At 43.4% G+C, this 23,402-nt stretch overlaps 1 protein-coding gene and 1 non-coding gene across 3 annotated transcripts in view; both read right to left on the bottom strand.

Annotated features, from left to right (window-relative positions):
* Window positions 1-23,402, bottom strand: part of LOC110837886 (protein Wnt-5b) — a 203,504-nt gene that overhangs the window by 55,830 nt on the left and 124,272 nt on the right. For both annotated transcript variants that reach the window (XM_022080506.2, XM_087358274.1), the window contains one exon: window positions 12,621-12,763. In XM_022080506.2, coding sequence (XP_021936198.1) covers window positions 12,621-12,739 — 119 coding nt within the window. In that variant the 5' untranslated portion in view covers window positions 12,740-12,763. The remainder of the gene's footprint in view (window positions 1-12,620; window positions 12,764-23,402) is intronic.
* Window positions 17,937-18,009, bottom strand: TRNAR-UCU (transfer RNA arginine (anticodon UCU)). The gene has a single exon. It is a non-coding gene; the product is annotated as a tRNA-Arg (tRNA).

Below are 23,402 nucleotides of genomic sequence, written 5' to 3' on the forward strand. Positions count from 1 at the left end.
ACTTTAAGCAATTCCCAGAATTGTAATGTAATACTCAGGCTTTCGTCAGTCGCCGATGGTGAACTAATTTGGATAAATATGACGGTATGGTCGTTTCGATGCACAGCGTACCAATGAAAATAAAATAGTCCATAGAAACAACTACGTGTATGACTATTATGCTTTGTAATTTGTTTATTCCGAGATCATAATTCAAAGTTGAATTGAGACTAAAATTCAATCTGTTTGTTACTTACAGTTGAAATAATCGCAAATGAACACTTCAGACACAAGGACTCCGACACATTTCGAAAGCCAACGTATGACTGCAGTTCAAATCATCACGGACCAATAGAAAAGTAAATTAATTTTATATCGATAGCTCCAAATTACTTCATCCGAAATTGCCAGCGAACACACAGCCCTCTAACGCTCAAAGTTTCATACATCGATTGAATATTTCTTTTTCTCTCTCTTTTTTTCTAATTACGACTTGCACCATCCACAGTACATAAATTCAGACGACACTAGCAGACACACGTGGTTACAACTTTTTTATGCAAAGCTTCCCAAAATCTATAACAAGAAAAGAAAACTTCATTTAAAAGTCCGTCATACGCTACGCCATTTGAATGCAGTGCAAACAATTATATCACATTTCACTTTTAGTGTTGCCCCAATTAACAAGTACACTTTCTCACAGAGTCAAATAATTCCACGGTCTTATGGAACCAGTATGTTCATTACCGTATTCACAAAAGGATCTTACCCCAAGTAGGATTTGAGGTTTCCAAGGCTTTGCGTGCGAAGATGGAAACTTCTGGGTTGTTTGTTGCGCCGTGTAGTCTGGTCGAAGGAGCAGCAAAAAGGCACGAGCAGAGCGCAGATACTGGCGGGTGACGTCATTAAGAGCTTCATCTGGCAAAAGAGAAGCACGCAGCCTCCGCCTGTGTCAGTCCCTGCATGCGACCGGACAACGATGACACTGTCCTCTGGAATGTTCCTTCGTGCAGTCTGGTTAGAGACCGGCCGACGTTTCAGAGGTACGTCCTGAAACGACGGTCACTACCCACCAAATCTACGCGGCACAGCATCCCAGAGGACTGAAATTTTGATATAGCCGCCGTGAGAACCTCAAATCTCACCTCCCACCGATTGGTACCGCCACAGTGACCACACACAAACCACCATCGACGATAAATACTTCTGTTCTTCATTTTCCTGTCCTTATTTATAAACTTCTCTCATTATCTTCTTGCTCTCTCTTTGTCTACTTTGTACACAATAGTTGCTTGTGTAAGAAACCAGCAGAGGACGCGGAAATTAACAGAGATAAAGACAAACAAATTGCCCACTGACCTCAATTCACGAAAGAACGGCCAACATTAAAGCTGCTTCGTATTCGGTAAGTCCTGGGCTCAAACATCGCCTCGAAAACCAGGTATTATACCGCGGGTTTACCATTGTTTTCCTCAGTCCCTCCAGGCAATCATTAACGACTCCGTTATTCGGTTGTATACGCTCAGTCATGAATTCTGAATCACTTGGAGCGTCGTTAAATGAACCTTGAACTCTTCCTAGGTTATTCTGATAGCCTCCATTCGGATTTTAGGTTTTATATTTGTGATTATTTAAGTTTAATCAATTCTGTAAAGAGTTTATCTGTCTTACGATGCAACTCGGCACTGAATTTAATTAACTTAACGGTCAGCGTGCTTAAATATTTATATTAATCAAATATTATTAAAACTAACATTAATTCAAAGTAATTGATTCTGTTCTTGTAAATACTAGCCTCAGTGACATCCTTTGCGAAGTCAGGTGGTCTCTAGCGACTTCTTCTTCTTCTTTTCCCAGCACGTAATCATCACTGAGCCATCAGGTGCATTAAGCCCACTTCAGAACGATTTGGTACGAGAAAAAAGCACTTCCTGAAGCATATTCCTCACTGAGTATCACATTCAGTTCTCACTACGAGAACACGTCTGACTTTGCATAGCGCATTTCATGTTCTGCAACTCCTCGTTTTTAATCAGAGCGAAGACGGACAAGTATTGTCCGGAGTACTCCCGAACAAAAGTCAGACTTTCCGCTTAAAAATATATGATGAAGACGGAGAAGATAAATGCGATGACTAATAATAAGTTGTTGGGAGACGTTTTAAATGCGCTGAGAATGACTGCCGCATTTCTTGCAGCCTCTCTTATTACGAGCCCGTACTAAAGATACGCGCGATCATTTGTCTTCAGATGAGCCAAGCTTCGTGCTTTCTTATGTCACCGCTGGACTCCTTAACCTCTTAACCTTTGCGGAGGTCCATAACCCCACGCAACAGCGTGCCCAGGAAACTCACAGCTCCACCGCCGAAAGCAAATCAGCGATTCGATCGCACAGCCGCTCGCGATTTCAAATTGGCCCAACTCGCCTACAGAGGGAAGTGTTTTGTTTTTCTAGTCATCAGGCCATAAACATGCAGTTAACTAGCACACCCCTTGCAGCGGAGTCCTTCAGGAAAAGCTAACAGTAGCTGAGCTAGTCAAGAAAAATTCCCCGTCTTTTATAGAACCAGAAGGTTCATTACCACGTTCACAACAGCCCCCCAAAGGTCCCCCTTTTGAGCCAGATGAATCCAGCACACACCTCCAAACCCAATTCCCTTACGATCCATTTTAATATTATCCCCTCACATACGTCTACATCGTTTCGGTACCGCAATTTATTTAGTTTCTTCTGTTAAGAGACATGTTATACAACATTCCTTTACTCATATTATGATATTCAAAGAACGTAATCATAAATCTAGGTTAGGTTTTCTTATAGCCTGTACATTATCGCGCCCTTTCGAACCTTATTCCAGGCGGCCTTCTGACGTATCGCATCTCTTCCGTACTTTCAATCCAGGAATATTATACGTCGCCATCACCGTTCTCACTGCCCCCAACAATTTTGTTAATTTTTCCTGATACTTCTGTTTCAACTTTTTGTGTTCCTCGCCACAAAAATACATAAGCCTATCAGCAGCTGATTATTAACTGGAACACGAAATACGCAAGGGGCAGATGGGAAATGCGTGCAAAATTTTGGTCGGAAAAACTGAAAGGAAAAATCACTCAGGAGACCTAAAAATTTAAAAAAAAAATGCTCATTGAGAAATGGGATTAAATTCAACTGGATTAGTGAGGATTTCTAAGCATCGACGTTTTACAGTGACTGTACCACAGAATTGTTGTTGTTGTTGTTGTTAATGGTGGTAGCAGCAGCAGCTGCAAGTGCTGTACTACTATCTCACCATCCAGAAACAGATTTGTGAGATGGAACGTGTAAGAAGGGCACGAGGAAAATCATGACCGAAAAAGTTACGGAAGAATGATTCAGGACGAACTGCAACGAGGTCAGCGCGTACCGGGCCAGGTCGACAGTGGACAGGGCCTCCAAATTTATAGCAGCACCGTTTTTGATTTCCAATTAGCGACCACTTGCGCCTTCTTCAAAGTTTCGCCGCATGGCAAACGGCTCTCATAAAGTGCAATATTTTAAAAGCAGGCTACAGACGTTGATTGCATCACTGCTAGGTAGCCACATTTTCTTTCGCATACATTTATGGAATAGTTCAGTAATCTCACACAACATTCCTTTACCCAAGCCTGAACTTAAAACGCAATAAATTTTTAAAGCTACGGAATTGCTAGTCTCGTTGTAAATGGCCTTCGGACGTATCGTATTACGTACACACTTTCAATTCCAGTAATATAAAGCACTTTTAGACATTCATTGTTCTAACTACCTTCTCTCTCCCGTTCTGGTAATCGCATTATATTAACCTATTGAAAAGTAAAATCTCTAGTATTATGCCTGCATATAAAACAATTTCTGTATTTTCATGCTGTGCTAAAACCTCTTCTATACAGAGACAATAAAATACAGAATTAAACTCTTTATAAACACAGCGATGAGAAGAATATTGTGACCTCAACGAGATCAAATACGGTATAAAATATAACACATAAGAAAAACCTATTTATTTACAGTTACACATGAAGTGAGGTAACTGAGGAGCCAGTATATTCGACATATTTGCTCTTGTAACAGTTAAACCCTTTAAAGCCCGGAAAAACAGGGGCATAATGGGTCATGTACGTAATTTCAGAATTTACTGTTAATGTTTCGACAAAAACCGATTGAGAAAATAACTTTACGAATCCGTCTGTGAGTCCGCAGGGATGTTTGACAAAATTTAATGGAGAAATCTTATGGAATCGGTACATAAAACCTACATTAAAAATTTCCATCAAATAATATTTCAGGTTACACGTGTATACCTGCGTCGCCAACAGCCTTCTCGCGAACCCAGTTATCTGTAGCACTTGTTTGGTCCTTTGCTCTCACCCGCCTTTTGCCCTGAACTGACTTACTAACAAACAAACGAATTGCATAGATTTAAACGCAAGTAATGTATTGAAACTGCCCACTCTTGAGAAGCTGCATTGCCGACTAATGGTTTCTTGCATTCGCTGCGTTGTGATACAAGCTCTGAAACGGTAAAAATTAATTAGAAAGATTTAATATACTTTCAAAAGATATAATTTGCATGTCAAACGAAAGTATGACTCCAATGAATCTTTTTTTTTTTCTCCAACGAAGTCTAACTGGTAACCAGACAACACATGTCCGTTCCAGTATGATGCATGGAATGGCAGGCTTGCCGAAGGCGAATTAATCCTGCTTTCCTACGCCGGCGTTTTGATTTCTTAACATCACGTCGAGTTCAGGTCCTAAACTCCGTAATAAACGGCGCCAGGAAGATTATACGACCCGATATGCACACATTTCTGTAGTATCGGTCGGCCCTCACTGCTTGCATCAGATTTCTGAGGACCACGTGCCACGACGGGATTCATGTAAATTTCGAATTCAACAGCGCTTGTACGTTATTATCGACAAATGTCGTTCTTTGTCGCATGTTTAAGGGCATGGTCGTAGTATAATGAGAAGGTAGTGAGTCAGTAAGTGACTTTCGGACAGTGCGTCCACGTATTTCAGCTCCGAAGGTGCTCAGACGCAGTAAATTAAATAAGATCTGCCACGACTCATTTTTTAAACATTCTTCAAAACTGATAATTTATAGAATAAAAATGTTCTAGACGATGCATAATATCCAAGAAAATTTTTATTCAATTGACTCTTCACCATCGTCAAGAAGTTTTAGATTTGATGATAATTTATAATTTTATTAGCATGTGACGTTATATCATCAGCCGAGAACACAGAGAGTCTTTAAGTAAAACAATGGATTCCGATAAAATATTTATTATGTAGGCCACTTATACTAAAATTTCCGAAGATATATTGCGTTCCAGCGTTTTTGGCAGCTGAACTTCGTGAATTGGAACCTCGGAGCGAGTCACTTACCAGACGTTTGCTGGAAAGGATGGCACCAGGCCGCGTACAGTTCACTCCAAATAAAATGTCACCACGGTAATTAACACTGCAGAGAGTATTAGATAACTGTATCTTCTTCACAACTCTTCCACTCCTCACAGACCATCGCTTTCTGACGTATCACTACAGCTGCTGTTGTTCACTCCATTATCTTCAATTATAATGCGTTCAATAGCGTCTTCGATCATGCCTTCTTGCTCATAATAACGCTGTGGTACGGTTATCAGCCTATGCTTGAAGCAATCTGGCCCCATCCATCTTCATGTATATCTCGAAGATGGAGACAGGTGGATTTCATAAAGGTCTGTAAACCAGGCAACCAAATCACGGTGACATCACCCACTTTAAAACAAAGATACTAGTGAATCTCTGAAACGTCGGTCAATAAATCCATCACTACAGATGGTGTCCCACCCACGAACGGAAATAAAATTGCCACCGATTCAACGCCGTGGAAGACTTCCACAGCTATTGTGTCAGTTCCTGGGTGCCCCCATCACCGCCATAACATGATTTTTACCGACCAACCGACTTCACGGAGCAAAGTCTTCATTCAAAAACTGGTGGTCATGCTCCTAACCACATTTCCCTGCACTGCTCACTTCAGAACTGAAGATGGAGGCACAATGCTCCTCCGAAACTTGGCACACACCAAATACGGCTACAGCCACCCAAAAGACCTCATCTACGCATCAAGTTAAATTTCGTGTTCATCCACAAAAATTTGTTTTCTTAAGATTCGCTACATTTCGTATATTCAATTGATTATTTGTTTGTTTTGATACGCTGTATTTACCTTCTGACGACGAGCCACAGTTTTGTTCACCTCAGATTTATAATTTATTTGAACTGCGACCTTTGTGATTCGCCTGTATCTCAGCAAAGAGGTCATGGTAACATGAACCGAACTGTGTGAGCCCGATTGCATTTTGTGAAGACGGCGATGAACATAGGAAAAACCTTGGCAACTCGGGGGGGGGGGGGGCAATAGTGTCTCAATCAATGTTCTTGTAAAGTGAGTGGTTTCGTAGATTAATTTACAGCTGTATGAATAACATTTCCAAGAAATATCCATATTTGGAAACTGAGGACCACTTGTCCTTAAATCAAGAACCAAGTTACAGACCGGGTTCTCGTGAAGAGTTGCCATCTCTGCGCTCCATAAACAACGCCTATACTCTCGATTTTTGTATAATTTTGTAATTACGTCATTTATGTTGAATAAGACTACGGACATAGAATGTCAGGTTTCGTTTCCGATTGGCTAATATTTGAATCTCGGTTATTGTGTGGGAGTTCCCTAGTCCTGTTAATTTCAGTATAGACTATCTCAGCGGTAATTGATACATTCATAAACCAACAACCGGTTGGGACTAGACACAAAATATAACCGGATCGACTACTACCTGCTTTCATTGCTCAGTTAGCCGTATTTTGTTTCCAATGGATTCTTGGTTGCGTTGTGGTCATTCCTACGCTTTATCGATTTCCTTTTTGAGAGATTTCATCAGAAGCTTCTTACGAGATGATGATGACGTACACAGAAATAAATCCATGCACCGCGGTCTGAAATTCTTTCGGACGTAAATCTCAGTCAAATAAGTAAAATAATTAAGTTTACGTCTGCTCAGGGCAAGATGTGTCGAATCATTTTCAAACAGGATAGGACTTACTGAAACAGTTTTCACAAAATCATATACATTCTCCATAGTCAAGGACATTCAGTCTAAAATAACTTCGGACTTTATATTTAAAACGAAATATTAAGAACATGTGAAATTATGAAATTATTCTTCCATGTTTAAGATGAAAACAAGCTTAGAAGGATTCTGTTTCTTATTATTTGAATTCAAGACATGATTTCCTGAAAAATAGCTTAATCAATTTCTAAATAATTTTATCAGTTGATATAACGGAGGCAAAAATAAATCAGTCTATCTGAACAATCATTGGCGTGTTCCTAATATTGTAAAGGCATTCTAAAATCTTTGTAAAACAAAGGCGACACTCCATATAAGCTACTGCACCTAGCACAAACTTGGAGCCTAAAGAAAGACACACAAAATATGTGGGATGGATGTCATTTAAATATTGTCATGGCGGCGAGAGTGACATATGGCGTTCTAAAGGACGGTCTGACATGACGGAGGAAGACCACGGCAGCGCAATAAGGAATATAATTTAAATTATTATGTTATAGCCAGCGCAGTCTGCAGCGAATGGGTTACGACGAAGATTAACTGTTTCATGGCGTAGCAGGAGACACGAAGCGCTGTAAAACTGTCACATGCGCGACAATAAAAAATACAAATGGCATTCCGGTGCTAAAAGAAGCAGTATTACCAACCTTCACAGTAGGTACATCGAGATATTCTGCGACACGTTTCGATTCTTCACACGCTGATTGCAGGCTACGTACTTACATAAGGATTAGGGAATTAATCCGCTGGCTTCATTGACGGATTCAAAGACCAACCAGCAACGCTAAATCAACTACTGAGACCACAGCAACGCTTCTCAGTCAGTCTATAACGTCGTTCTGTTTTCAAACAAGCACAAATAAAATGCTAATAAATAAATAAAACTAATAAACGCGTAGGTATTCAAATCCTACAAACAAAATACTTCACCCTACAAGCTCTCTGCTATTAATAACACCAACTAAGTTCTTATTTGCTTACTCTGGCCATACGGACTATCGCTAATTCAATATTGCCTTTATCCTAATGTAAAGCCATTCTCGTCACACACGTCAATGACCAAATTTCAAGCAAAGGCACAAGGAAGGGGCGCCTGAAGAAAAACTCGACTCATTACGCAAGATTAATAGTTCAGAATGGGTTTTGCTGGAAATCGCTTTCTGAATGGTTGGCGCGCCAGAACACCACTCGCAGTGACCAGATATAATTCCTTTGTGTCTGTCTTTCGTGTGTGCCTGCTTTATTCTTTTCTCTGTTCCCCCTTCGTTCTTCCTATCGCATTTTCTTTATACCCCGTCTTTGTGTTTTTATTCTCTTGTTCCTTTCCTTCGTACCTATTTTCATCTTTGTTTCTTTCTCAGCGACGTGATGAAACGGAACGAGGCAACATCACGACGTAGGCAGGGATCGAACTGGCGTCCAATCGAGCGAAGACCGAAACTTTAATTATTTAAGGTCAACGACCACTGCAGTCACCGTATACAAACACAGAAATTAAGAAAACAGAAACATTTTTAAAACTTTTATGTAACAGATACGGACTTGTCCTCTTTTCAGTCCAACAGCTGCATATATAATTAAATTACAGACGTACGTCTTACGCTATGACGTTCTTCCGGTGCAAGATTTTCATTCAAGAAAAAATATTAAGCCAAATAAACAAGGGGGTACTTTATCGGAAAGGTTAATCTAGGCATGTACCAGAGGGAACAAGTTTTTCTCAGAGCAAGTTCTGCTTCTTCCAATGACAGACAATAACGCGTGTTCAAAGGGTGTATACGAAGCGTTCAACCTCCCCTTACGATCGTCAGGGACTACACTTAAAAAATACAGTTCCTACAGAAAGAAAATTCAATGCCTCCACAAAGTTCAGTTCGTTTGCGGTGTTCGGCGAAATATTCGCTGTTTAATCTGAGAAGTTAATGGAATACATAAATACGCTCTGTGGGCAAGATTAAAAGTTGCTGAATGTTAAAGCAGGTGGTGTATATAGTTACCACTCTCCATTAAAGGATTAATGACATGCCTTAGCCTATTAGGATGATTATAGCCATGTGTTATGTGCCAAGAACTTCTTCGGTCGTGGGTCAAATAAGACCAGCGAAACGTCTACAATGACGTCCCTGTTTCAACGTTTCATGAAAGCCCAGATGTTGAAAAAAAAAAAGCTGCCGCCTTTGGTTCGAGTCCCGCGTGGGATTTGAAATTACGTCAGCATGATTCTGTTCCGCACTTCTAACGAGAAGCCTTGAGATTTTCGAATTTAACCCCATGAAGTTCTAATAATGTACAGAACTGTTTCTGATTCGAAATTAATTTTCCACGTTGCTTTTCAATTTTCATGGCAACTGAATGAAGAAGGGTTCTTCTTAAGCAGCTCATATCACGAAATCCTGAAGCTCACTGTCGTGTTCGCGAGAGTCCAACGAAGGCCCTTGCCCTAAGACAGATGACTCTTTCATTCCTTGTACCTTCAAGAATCACTAATTAATAAAGTCTTGTAAAATAAACATTTAACGAATGCCCCCCTCCCCACGCACATTACGGTGGTACCTGACATACACAGCGATCTATATCCCATAATGCATTGCACAATCCGTGTACTTTTCTAGTCACGACTAAATGACTGCTTCGAAGTGACCTCTGACCCGTTCCTGTCTATTGCGCGTTCTTTGATTATTGGACTGAAAGGTAATAGATAGGCGGCAGTTGGTACAGAAGCAACTGGTAACTGCGCTCTCGTTGCCCAAACAGGCGTTTCCTCGTGCAAAGAACCTTGAGATTAGGACAGAGTGCTCGAGGGGGCTCCACCGTTCCCTTGCAGGCACTGACACGGTGTTACTAGGTCAGAAGCGTCGGCCGTGTTTCGTTTTCAGGCTGTTCCAAGATTAAAACAAATTGGACAGCCGCGCGCTAAATTTCCAAGTGTTCTTTACACCTCATCAAGGACGATTAGTATGAAGATTTCTGTCTTCTGGGTTGTTGCGCTGTGTAGTCTGGTCGATGTTAACCAACGTTTCAGAGGTCATACTGCCTCCGTCATCAGGGCGATGAGTATGAAGATTTCTGTCTTCTGGGTTGTTGCGCTGTGTAGTCTGGTCGATGTTTACCAACGATTCATCGCCCTGATGATGGAGGCAGTATGACCTCTGAAACGTTGGTAAACATCAACCAGACTACACAGCGCAATAACCCAGAAGACGGATATCTTCATATTCACCGCTGTGAGAACCTCAAGTCTTACTCCAAAAATGTTAAGAAAGAAGCGACCGACGTGTTCTTGGCTCGCTGGATATTCGAACCCAGGGCCTTCCAAATGCAAACCACGGCTAGGCCTGTACCATTACGACCGATAAAAAAATCCAGCCCTGCAGATTTTGTCTGCGTGCAGAATCACAAATACAAGTTTCTATAATGTAATTTAAGTAATACACTGAACTCGTAAGATAATTTATTATGCTCACAAAGAACTGGTCATCAGCATATGATACACCAAGTTAAAAGCATAATTTATGTGTGTGTTACTCGACCAGCCGTGGCACAACACAAAACTGTGCGCAATGCCAATGTGACAGGCACAAATTCCTCTCCTCTTCTCTCCTAGTTCAACAAATGAGACCCTGTGGGCATTACCATGGAAACAGACGCGCTCAAGATACAGCAGTATGTTGGGTTCACGGGAACAATAAAACACTGGCATGTCCAGTATCAAAAGGAACTCTCGTTGCAAGGTAATTGTATGTAAATAGGATGAGGAAGGGGCGGCAGGAGATCCCAGAACGGAGGGGAAAATACCAAATACACAAACAAACGCGTACAAGCCGCTGACTGAGAAAGAGATGACACATCTCTCAAATTATTTTTCGTAGCGAGGGTGATGGAATAGTCAGTCAGTCAGTGTGGCCACGTTGCCGACAACCGGGACTCATGCGTAGAACTTGACACTTCGTTTTCATATCCGGACTGGCTCTGGGCCCATCCGGTCTCCTACGAAATCAAACTGGGAATTCCTTCACCCGGACACGACGATTACTTGTCTCCGGTGTCCACCGGGTAGGCTAGGCTGGCAGGACCCCAGAACCGGAAAGAATGTAGTGACGAAGAGGTACAATCAATACAAGTGCTTGTTTTAGGTCACCACAAGCTTGAATCTTAAACTAATTTACAGTAAAACCGAGAGTTAGTTACAAAATAACAAACACTAAACTTTTCGTTATGTCAGCAACCATGAGACTGGTGGCATAAAGAATATGATAAAAATATTTCCGTTCTTTCTACAGAAATAAATAGCACGTTAAAGGTAAATGTGTCTCTTCGGTGCTACGCCATGCATTCACATGGAGCAGTGGAGGTGAGTGAGTCAACTTACGCTCCGGCCGCTTTGCTGTCGAGGAAGCACCCCGGAAAATCTACGGGACAGGAGGCTGGGTGGGGCTGGGCGTGAAAAGTGCGAAGTTCTACCCTCCCGGGAATCTAACCCTTAGCCTACAAAATCTTATACTTAGGCTAAATAAAAGAACAAGGAACCGAAAAAGAGTCTGAGTATGGAAACGATGGAGACCGTCGGCTACACCTGGTGACAGGCGGAGAAGAAAGAGACCTTTCTGTGAGCAAACGCTAGATCACTGCTACTGTCCTGCGCCTTTTACTGCCCGGGGGGAGGGGGGCAGAGGTAGTAGTCGACCAAGCCACATAACGCGCGAGAAACTAGTTCTTAGATTGTGCGAACATTCTGGTCGCTTAGTCTCTTCTGAGAAAGTAGAATTCTTGTATGTTGAGTTATATTTAGGTGGATGAGATAGGTGGGACTTGTAGCACGCATAAATCAAACACAAAACTGATAAAAGAATTGCGCTGAAGACGACCTCGAGGGGAAGAGACAAAGTCGGAGATCCAGACGCGGCAGACAGAGAGATAATATTAAAATTTGTTTTCGAGAAATCGTGTATGAGCATCTGTACTTTATCAAAACTGGAGCGGATCGTATCGGACATGCCGTATAACGAATAGAAGTGCAGTCTGTCACTCGCTATGAATATCTTGATAACAAAAAATTAATATCTTCGGATATCATTTTTCATACCACTCCAAAAATTTGAGTTATAATACAATTTCAATCAATGGAATGATTTTCTAAGTGTGAAGTTCTACTTTATATCCTAAAGAATAACTGTATCTGATTAATTCTGAGTGTGAACACCCTGTAGAGCACAATCTTTTTGGGTGGGGGAAAAAAGATGTGAATGAATTCCCAGATGTTCTCCAATTTTGATTATGATTCTAGTCCTCTTAATAGATCTTAATTTATTTCTATTATTGTCCATCCAATGCATTAATTTAATTTCAGCGGCTATAATTCCGTCTTTGTCTCATGTCCTACGTTACATAATTAAATGAATCGGTACACTTCAAAACTGCAATTCGATAAATTAATCTCTGCCTATTTACTTCAGAGAAATGCAAATCGAAATGTTCCTTGATAAAAAAAGTTTCTGTACTTACATCCAGTTCCCTGTACTTGACTGCGCTGCCAGTGTACACCGGGGTAACAGAAGTGCCAGGGGTAGGAGAATCGGTGGTAAGAGCAAGTGACGATGGACCAAGGCAATCATTGCCTCCATGTTGACCAGACAGCAGTCTTCGTTCTGCAAGTAGATCTTACGGTCAATAGTAGCAGCAACAGACACTCGCAGGCCGCCTCGAAACACGTGACACGTTAAGTTTAACAGACAAAGAAACACTCCGCTACATTACTGAGGTCTGAAAACGGCACATAACATTACAAGGAAAGATATGTTAATACAAAACAAAAGTTACGTGTACGGTATCAATTATAATAAATCTTAACGCACGAAAATTGAATAACATTCGCAAACTCGTTCCATGTAACACTAAAATCAATTAGCGTAATTCTTTCATAACAAGTTTCATGCAGATTGTCATAAAGCATTTTTAGGCCAGAGCCACAATTCTCAGCGACACGTCGTCAATTTACTGGTTAGCACAAGGAATTTCACATCCATTTCACAAACACGATATAAAACACAGATCAGAAATTAATTCCACCGGTATTTAACACCGCAAAACACGAATAACGCCAAAGAGTTGTTTCTGCGTACATCGGATATAAATTATACACGTATTCTTCGAACAAGAAACCGCATTTCAACTCCACTCCAACACGAGTTCGCCAGTTGCAGAGCGTTCCCTTCAAATGCTACAAAGACGCCGTAGCCCTTCGTACACAAAAAAGATACAGGCAAGAAAAATAAGAAATTGATAGTAGGAAATTTGCAGACGCGGAACAGCGACCACGCAGAACACGTGGCACGCGACTGACAACGACCTCACGCGACGTCCCTCTCAGACGACTGCGGGGTCATATGTTTACCTAGCCCTTACCGTAGGTCCATGCGCCAGACTCCCACATCCTTATTGGCTCACACCCCTCCCTACCTCCCCGCCATTGGTCCAACTTTTCACCAGTACTCAATGATTGGATGATGTATCCCCACTCAATCAGAAAGAGAAGGTAAGTAAATATTGAAGCATCCCTCGGTCCACATTGAAGAGATGCTGACCTCCTAAATCGTCGTTCGGTTAGAGGGTACGCACTGCAGCAGGATGTCCCAAGCGAATTGGCTCTTCAGTCAGGCATCCACGAAGATCATATCCGAAAACCAAATGGGACAGAATTTATGATAAACCCGAAACTACAAGGGTTCAAGACTACGTAACAGACTAATCAATAAATAGGGGGGGGGGGGGGGGGAACCCCTAGAAATTCGAGGCTCGTCGTGAAGTGGGCCTACGAAATATTCTGAAAGCCAATAAACTGAAGAGTAGGCTCCACTTCTCGTGGCGAAGGAAACTGGGATGGCTCGCAGACGCGCGCGCAAGTCTTAAGATTCTTCAGACACGCAAATTGTCCACGAATTTAATAGGACCTGGACAGATTCAGTGACCGGAGCAGACGCTAGACGAACATCCACGATAATCGGCAGTCTGCAGAGCCTACTCTTGCACTAATGCGAGCGGGGCAGGTCGGAACTAGGCTGTATCGAGTACCAGTTGTGAGGAAACAACACACGCATACAGAATTTGATTTGAAAACTATGTGATCAATAAACCAACGGCGTACACGGCAGAATAATAATAATAATAATAATAACAGACTAGAACGCGGGTTTATATTAGGTAAACGGCTTGTGACAACGTGGCCTGGAATGTTCTGACTAAAACGATAAGAAAACCAGTCTTCTTTGTGCACGCAAAACGACCAGCCTTGACCCTCTGAAGCCGAAGCTCGTCTCAGCAATATTTATGAATCCAACCCATACCCAAACAAAACACGACGCTTCTTTATTAAACATGTCAGATGAGTTAATGCTGTTTAAGGAAATAATCCATACCTGCAGTGAGAATCACACGAAATACGTAATTAATATCAAACGCAGAGTTAGGGAATGTTAAGGCAGGAGCATAATAACTAGAAAAAGTATAATTCGCGTTGTTATTTGTTTTAGCTCAGAATTAAGAAAACAGTACATAAGATACATTCGCCTTTGTGCCTCAGATCACAGCGGACATGGAGCGAAAACTCGACACACGCTAAACAGCGGGAGCAGGTTAATGTGACCGGTTAGCTTCATGCTCCGGCTGCTTTACCACGGGTCATAGATCCCCATGTACCCAGAGGATAGGAACCTTAAAGGTGATGGACGTCGTAGGTAAGAGAACAAGTTAGGGACTCGAAGTTAATTTGCTGGACTTAAATAACCAGCTGCTCCCACGTACAAAAAAACTCGTTTTAATTTATATAGACATACAATTAAGGTACAGACTACCAGTATTTTTAATAAAGTGACATGAAGTTTATTACACACAACGACAGCAAGTGTCCTAGATGGTATCAGGTCGATTCTCCGAGGCGAGCGTAGTAGAGAGGGGGAAATTTCCCTAACCTCGTTTGACGCGAAAGTAAGTGAACAGTTCCGGCACCTCGCGTGGCGCTCGCAAGAGCTCGGAGGTGCAGAGGCTACCTCAGCGGGACACACAACATTTACCATCGACGCGTTCCTCGCAACAGCGCGTGTTTCGTTGACCTTGACATGCATTTAATGTTGATACGATTCCACAACGAACGGAGTGGGAAATTATTTTTAATGTTTTTCTTTTTCAAGTTCTCACGGCGGCGAGTATGAAGAGGACTGTGTTCTGTGACTTGCAGATGGGTACCAGCGTTTCGGAGTAGCATGATGCCTCCATCTTCAGGGTTGAAGATGGAAGTTAATACCCACCTACCCACAAGGCGTCACAACCCAGAAGATTACCACGCTGTGATAACCCGAGATTTCGATACGGGAGCAAGGAGGGAAACAGATAAAGACAGGAAGAGGGAAAAGGATAAAGTGGAGTTACGACGAAGATACGAAAGGTTCTTCCTACTAGTTTCATAAAAATTCCAGTGTCGCAAAACAGGAAGTTCAGACGTGTCGCTGGGGTGAAACCTCGGTCAGGCGTCAATGATATCAAGAACTGGTTCTGAGGAGACGGGGCCAAGCCAAGATTGAGAACTGATTAGAATAGGCCCGGTTAACCAGATATCAAGACAATTTCGGCCGCATCACACAAACAGCTCATTACGTCGTTAACTACGATCTCCAGTAACCAGAAGACAGAACTGCCTTGACACTGCACCACGCCACGACAGACGAATCTCGTGTTCTTAAGCCCTTCTTGTGCTCAAGAGGTTTTGAATTATTTCTAAATAACAAATGATTATACATATAAAACACATTATGCAGAGTGAACATAAAATATGGGCGCGGTGTATTTATAATATCCTTTGTGGAAGGACGCCAGCCGCTTACACAATCAGCCCCAAGCAACACAGAAAGAAAGAAGGTTCAGTTTTTGTGGCGCGCCACGGTCCCTGATATCTCTGTTTCATTTGTCATCCTCTCGATGTCCCGGCAGTTAATTATGACACGGCATTGTTATTGTCATTAGGTTTAGGTGCGATCTGGAGCCTCAGCGAGACAAAGGAGCGACTTCCTCTGTACCCTGTCCCAAAATTCGATTCAGAATTCCCACCTCCTCTCCCTACGAAGGTTCCTCCGCACCTGAAATAATGGACAGACGCTACGCGTCCTACTGCGAGGTGTTAACAGGAGCTTCCTTTGCAGTCGGAGCGGGGCAGACTGGATAACCACAAGTGCGTGTCACTATCTCCAGGAATCTTACTACAAAAAACCTCGGCTGAAGTAATCACTAAGAAGACAGACAGATGTGGGAAATAATCATTACATCGCAATGGATATTAAGGTAATGTTTCCAGATGTTGTGGATTGGAGTGAAATGTCACAATATCTGGATTCAGAGGTGGAATTCTGTGCTGGACCTCAAGGTTTTACCACAATGGAATCATTAGTTAGCAAGGTATTTAGTTAGTGAGTTAATTAAGGAGTCAATAACTGGTTCCTTATTTAGTCAGGTGACCTAGTGAATCGATGAAAAATGTGTTAATAACAGAGTTAGTTATTGGTTAATCAGTCACTTAGTGAGCTTGTTATTTCGTGACGTAATACGTTCATTAATCATACATTCAGTTCATTAGTCGTACAGTCAAGAGTGACGGACATTTGCTATTATATTAGGAGCAGCTTACCGTAAGACGAATGCAGAGCGGTGCAAAAAGTCAATATACAATGGCCACACCTCGCAGGCGGCCATTTTAAATACTCAGAGAAAAGAGAATTCACGTATGTGCTTGTAAAGATATATGTAAGGGCAGTCATGGAAATCAATTAATTTAAATTCAAATTTGTAGGGAAAAATCTTTTCAAATGTCCTAAATGTTGTATCATGCGACAGTAAAATTCTTTACAGTGATCATACGGACAAGTTCATGAAGAAAGTCGCACTTTGTTGTCATGAAATGTTAAGTCCGCGAAGGGCAGAAAACTGCAAGGCAGTGAACGAATTTACGGAACAGCCTGTACTGTAAGAACAAGAGGTGGAGGTGGAGGGGGGAGACCTGTCTACCGCAGGCCCGCTGCGAGGGTAATCAATGATCCGCGAGACCCGTGATTAATTCAGACTTTCCCTTCTGAAAAATTGTACGTGACATGAACAGAACTGTGAGCTGATAACATAAATACGACGTCTGGATCAGCTTGCTTCTGTGCTAATGGGACTGCCATGAGTTTTCTGAACTGTACCGAACCAATCGCTGTACAATCAATCAATCTTCCCGGCCACTGTCTCCGTACTGTACCCGTACCAGACACTTCGTTAAGTGTCTCAAGAGGTCAAGACGTCCTGTACCTGAGTACGACGCCAGGGAGACGTAGGGAGCCCATCATCATCAGCGTCAGATGGGGCAACTGGTCAGTTCGTTGCAGGGGAATGTGAGAGCCCCAAAGCCAGACTGACGAAGTGAAAAAGCCACCTCCACTGCGGCCCACAACAGCTCAACGGGCCGTAAAGGGCAGAGGGCCTGAAAGGGTCGGAGAGTGGGCGTCACCAGTTTCTGCGCGTATTCGAGCAAGGGATACGAGCGTGGTTTTAAAACGCCTGGCTCTCTCGATTAGGGCAAGCATTTCGACTGTAGGATGCGTTCAAAATCAGTTGCTGTCGGTGTTAAACATCGCTATAATACTAGCACTGAGAAGAGAGAAAGAAACAATAGAACAATATATTCCGCATGTTAAGTGTGTACGAAAGAACTGAATACGGTACGATCTTATCGGCGCAGCCAACCTCACGGCACAGCTCGCCACAGCCTTAACAGAAAAAAAGCTTCAAAATGTTCAACATCCCTTGTGGGGATCGAACCCACGACCTTTGGATTAGAAATCCAACGCGCTATCCTCTGCGCCAAAGGGACTACGTCACGCATCACGAATCAAAGTTAGGTACAAAGTAAACTGTACCCATGCATGTTTTTAAACTTCGGTGCAAAACTAAAATGACTATGAAATAACCCAGGAAGAGTTATGCTTCAAGAATGAGCACGATTCTGGGTATGAGGACTTGCAATTTGCCATATGCCGTATACTGAAATACAATATCAGCATTGTGCGTCTGTGACAATAGGCAGGATGCGGCCAGCTCTTGTGTGCGCAGAGAGAGGGTCCCGGTCTGAGTACACGATTCCCTGGCGGAGGACAATAAACCTGGCCTGTAACATACACGGGGCGTTCGGAGACAACGTCAACTGCTGGAAGCGAGCCGTAACCTTCTAAGATTCGTTCCAGTAGGACGTTCAGAAAACAAATGAGGCCAAACTAAGTCCAAAGTTTACGAAAGCCCATCAGCTGAGTCCAGTCCTCATCCTCACATCAAATTTCTGTATACAACTTTTTAATATTATACTCTAGTCAATGTCTTAAATTCCAGGAGTCGTGTCTTCCTTCAAGGCCTTTCGACTGTAATTTTATCAGCATTGTTCAGATCGGCACAGGGAGCAGAAACAAAACCTGGAGAGCTATCATCGCTTTAGCGTTCCTTCAGTCTGTCCTCCGCGTGCTCTCCACAGCGCACAGACGCATTAGCTCGCATTGCCGCAAGCGTCAGTGGACCGCAGATCCGAAGGCTTCGGGCCGGCTGAGGTGTAAGGTGGCCGGTAATTTTCACCACGACGGGGCTCCTCAATGCGCAGTACAATGGGGATCCCCCGCCGGTACAGAACACGCCCCGCGGCATAACAAAAATCCCGATGAGGTTGTTTTTCTATCGTCCCCTTGCCTTGAGCCGGCCGCCTTCTTACGTAACAGAAACGACTGGCGTGCGGGTAGTGTCACGGCGCGCGAGGGGTAACAAAAAACAGTGCAATGGGGGAACGCGCAAAAGAAGGTAACAGTTGTTTTTCTAGGCAAGTTGGAATTCTAGTCACGTCTCAGCCGGTAATACGTAATGAATAATGCTGCCCGAGGTCAGGAGTGACCACAGTATTCTGCACTCCTAAAGGTCGACCCACGGAGCGTGTTGCAGCATTACAATTTGGAAACACATAGCATGCGCAGACTCCTATACCCCCCCCCCCCAATACCAAAATAATACCTTCGGCATTTGTTTTTCTTTCCTTGCATCCGTCTGCCGCCATCATCAAACCATCGGTCAATTTCGTCCTCATGAGAACTGCAGACAGACTGCACCGAGAGGACATCAAGCGGCTGGCAACGGAAGCCGGTTGCCATGGCAATTTGGGCCGAATGTCCTAATCCTGCTTATTACACCTTCCATTGCTGAGAAGTGTTTCAGTTTTGGTTAACCCTGCGTAGTGGTATCTCAATTTAGGATATTACTTGCCCCGGGGACTACATTTTAACAGTGTTGCATGCGATCACAGTAGCAGCAGCAACAGCACGTGAGTCGGCCCGTTACTGACACGGGGTATGGGTTCAGTACCCACTACTACAGACTGCCCCGAAACACCTGGCACGCACAACGGGAAGACATCTTAGGCCCGGGAAATTCGCCCAAATGAAAAATCAAACGCAACGGCCGATGTCTAGGATTTGGATGTAAATGGATTTCCTGCTAATGGAGCACAGTAATAAAATGGATTTTGAAAAATAATCTAATGTAAAAGTGTGGCCCAGATTGAAGTATCACAAAACACCGTTCACTAACGAGCGATTGGAGACGCGGTCTCGTGGTGCACGTGAACGTTATCCGGTAACCTTGTCGCCGTGTGAAATGGCTATTTAGCCTGCCATCTCCCATACGGAGACCTAAGGCCACTCGTTGCCTACGAGTTCAAGATGAAGATGATGGCGGCTTTGTACAGCACAAACAATCCTCTCACGACTTTCGGCGTTCTATAGAAATCTCCAATTTGAACCTTCGTACATCAGTTCCCAAACTATTTTTAGGCATTCAGGCCATTTGGCTGTGACCAGAGGCCTCGTGGTTTTCTCGAACACTCTGTACATGATTGGGCAGGAAGTCCTTTAGGATACAACTTCACACTGTATCCTAGTTTCGGGACTTTCAGCTAAAATTGTTATAATACCATCGGCTATACACTTCGTGAGGCACAGTATTTTCAGGGGTGACTCTGTCTGTCCCGTCACACATCGACGGCTATGCGTTATGACTGCAGGACTTGGGAGTGTTTGTCTTTCAGTACAAAGAAGCAAGTACCAAAACAGAAGGCGGAGAGAGGCTCAGACGCACGGAATGTTTATTCTTGCGACGTGAACGACGTTTGTAAGAAGACACGTAAATTTGTAGCCAACGCAGCCCAACAGTACAGCGGCGAGTCTGTCTGGGTGCCTCGCGACATTTTCCATTCAAAATGTTTCTACAAATTTAAAAATTCAGAAAAGGCGAGCGTGTTAATAGCGCTACAGTCGGTCCTCCTGTATCATTGAACACACTACTGCTATCTTCTTAATGTTAACCTCTTGTTATTCCGATAATTGTCATTTGTTTGTTATACTACTACTGACATTTCTTCCTTTATAAGGAAATGCAGTCTACAGCGCCACAGGTCAACGTGTCTGCGTGTCGTATGGCAGAAACGGACAGCGAAATTTGGAATGCAAGCAGAGAACCGCACGCCTGGCTCTTATGATGATGATAAACACGTAGGTCTTCGTAGGGTCTGATAGAATAACATCAGAGAGCGAGCACATATCTTTGAAACATTCTGTAGGAATGGCGTTGGAGTGTCACAAGTTATGCTGAGGTCATGACATGTGAACAAAGTGGAATTAATCAGCTTATAAAATAAACACACATTAGCGTCGCGTCAGACACGTGACGAAGAGAAACATGCCCGGACTGCGGGGTTTTAAGTGCAGAAAACTGGCAATTTTTCAAATTCTACGTCGGAGGACGAGGTGGTAGGCCATGTAGACTGCGTGGGAGAAATAAGAAATACATACAAGAATCTGATCGGAAAACCTGAAAGGACGAGAGAATTTGAAAGAACTAGATGAGAGAATAATATTAAAACGAATTTTAAGAGATGTGTTAAAACGTTGTTGGTTGGTCTTCGTCTACATAGCTGGGGCAGGGACCAGTGGCGGTGTCTTGTGAATATGGATTCAATAAAATTCTGGGAACTTCTTGAACAGATGAGCGACTATTAACTTCTCAGGACAGACTCCGCTCCATGTAGTTGGTCGCTTTATATATCCGTGCGAAAAATGGGAAGAGGACTGAAAGCCTATCTGTTGGGCCCCCTAGTTCGGCTGGCCTCAGAACTGGTATATTTCTCTTTGCCCCCAGCTGCATTCGCAGACGCCCAATGGGTTCGCGGTGGTTTGCTAGGAGGTGCAGCGGTGAGAGTATGAATCTGACTACTCATCTCCACCTGGGGTCGCCGAGAAGAATGCGCGTGTGTTCAGCTTCACGTTTCCTGTACGCCCTTACTCGTCGTACCTTTTCATTGCTAACGACGGGACTGGCTTAGTCTACGTCTCAGGCAGTTAACCTTCCTCGGCCAGCGCGACATACCCTTACACGCTTCGGCAAGCCGATAATCAAAATGACATAGATAGTAATCCATTAAAGAAACAAAACAAAAATTTGGAATGAGGTTTGGTTAAAATAACATCTCCTCATTTCCATACCGGCCTTGTTACGGGTCAGACAACCAGTAGTTTGAGGCCCGGTGACATTTACACGCTCAACCTCATGTAGAACAGGCATTTAGTATTCACAAACATCTTCATTATTTTCGACAAGTATCAGAACACAGCCTCTCAGTGTCAAATAGCTGATGTCTCATGAAAAGAAAAAATGCATGCAACAAGTAAGCACACGGATCAGTGACAGTCCCCAGTGCAGGCGTTGTCGCCGTGCGCAGTGCGAGGCTTCGCTTCGGGTGACCCGGAACCCGTTCCACAGGAGCGCCCAGAAAGTTCTTCACGAAAGTTTTGCTTCATCTGGGATCTGGAGGCAGATCGTACTGCCTGCCGTGTTGTTCTGTATTGTGCGGGGTGTGATCTGCAACCACTCGCACGTGGTGCTGCAAGATGTACCAAACTGCAATCCGTGGGCCACATCGGGAGGCCACGCACTCTTTACTTCTGAAGAGATACATTTTTATGAAAATCTACTGGGAATCTCAGCCGGGTTACCGCCTGTTGTGACTGAAGTTGTTGGCGATTTTCCTCAGTTCCTGCAAGCAAATACAAGGATATATACTTTTGAACATGTTACGAGTACTTCCTTGCAAATTCCTGTGTACTATTTACGGTTTGAACCGACACCATAGGAACTCTTCGGCGGATTAGAGGAATCTTTCTGCAGCAAGGCAAATCAACAGGCGATAAACTCGTGGAGTGACTGATGGCCAGTAACTGTGCTCCGCGATCTGGCGGTCAGAACGACTTTCCCACAAACGCCGGTCTAAATCTTAAATTAACGCGTTTTTCCTCATCAGAGATTCTGCGTCCTTGCGTACACTGTTCTGCTAGACGGTCGTCGTAAGCAAAGCCACTCCCACATTAACGCACTTCAACACTGCAAAAAGAAATTGGGCAGATTCTTTGCAGAGAAAGGAGTAGAAAGTAAGAAAACAGAAGGGGACAAAGAAGGAAAATACGAAAGGCGAGAAAGAAGGAAATAATGAAGGAAAAAGCGAATGAAAGCAAGGTATAAGAAAGGAGCAAACACATAAAACACTGTTCACATGATACTTGATATTCAGGTTCTGGTGAACACAAACACGTTCTTTATTATTTTGTGAGTGTTATTCCTCTCCGATGCAAATCGCACACGCGAGCCACAAATTCTTTGTGTTATATCTTTATTAATACGTCTAGTTTTCTGGTGTGCGCGCGTGAGAGAGAGAACGCTATGTCTTACTCCTGGCATTTGCATGACAAACGGGACACTGAGGAGGGCGACGGAGCTCGCTCTCTCCCTCTCTCTCCCTCTCTGTAAGACCAACGTAAAGACCGTATTACACTATTCGAAACTTTTTTTTTCTCCTGAAACGTCACGACCCGCCCAATCGCGCCGTGACCTTCTGAAAGGGGTGCAGCGATGATGAAATGCAGACCGCTCGAGTGGTTAAGATGATTGCGGGACCCTTCTGCTGAGTCGCAGGCCCAGAACTTGTTGACTCATAAATTTCCAGGGGCCCACCAGCGGAATTTGCGTGTCACAGCACGCAATTAAGATCCGAAATCGGCGCGGCCATGTTGGAGTGAGATAGGCAGGCGTTCTTTAGGGCTGCCAAATGATGGATGGAGGTCGACTGGAGCGAGCGCAGGAAATTAAACTGATCACAGATTACACGCAGGCGCTACGGACTTATCA

This window comes from Zootermopsis nevadensis, unplaced genomic scaffold, assembly GCF_977971745.1.
Source record: "Zootermopsis nevadensis isolate Lab colony 2312 unplaced genomic scaffold, Znev_1.0 Znev_ptg000029l, whole genome shotgun sequence".
NCBI classification, from domain to species: Eukaryota; Metazoa; Arthropoda; class Insecta; order Blattodea; family Termopsidae; genus Zootermopsis; species Zootermopsis nevadensis.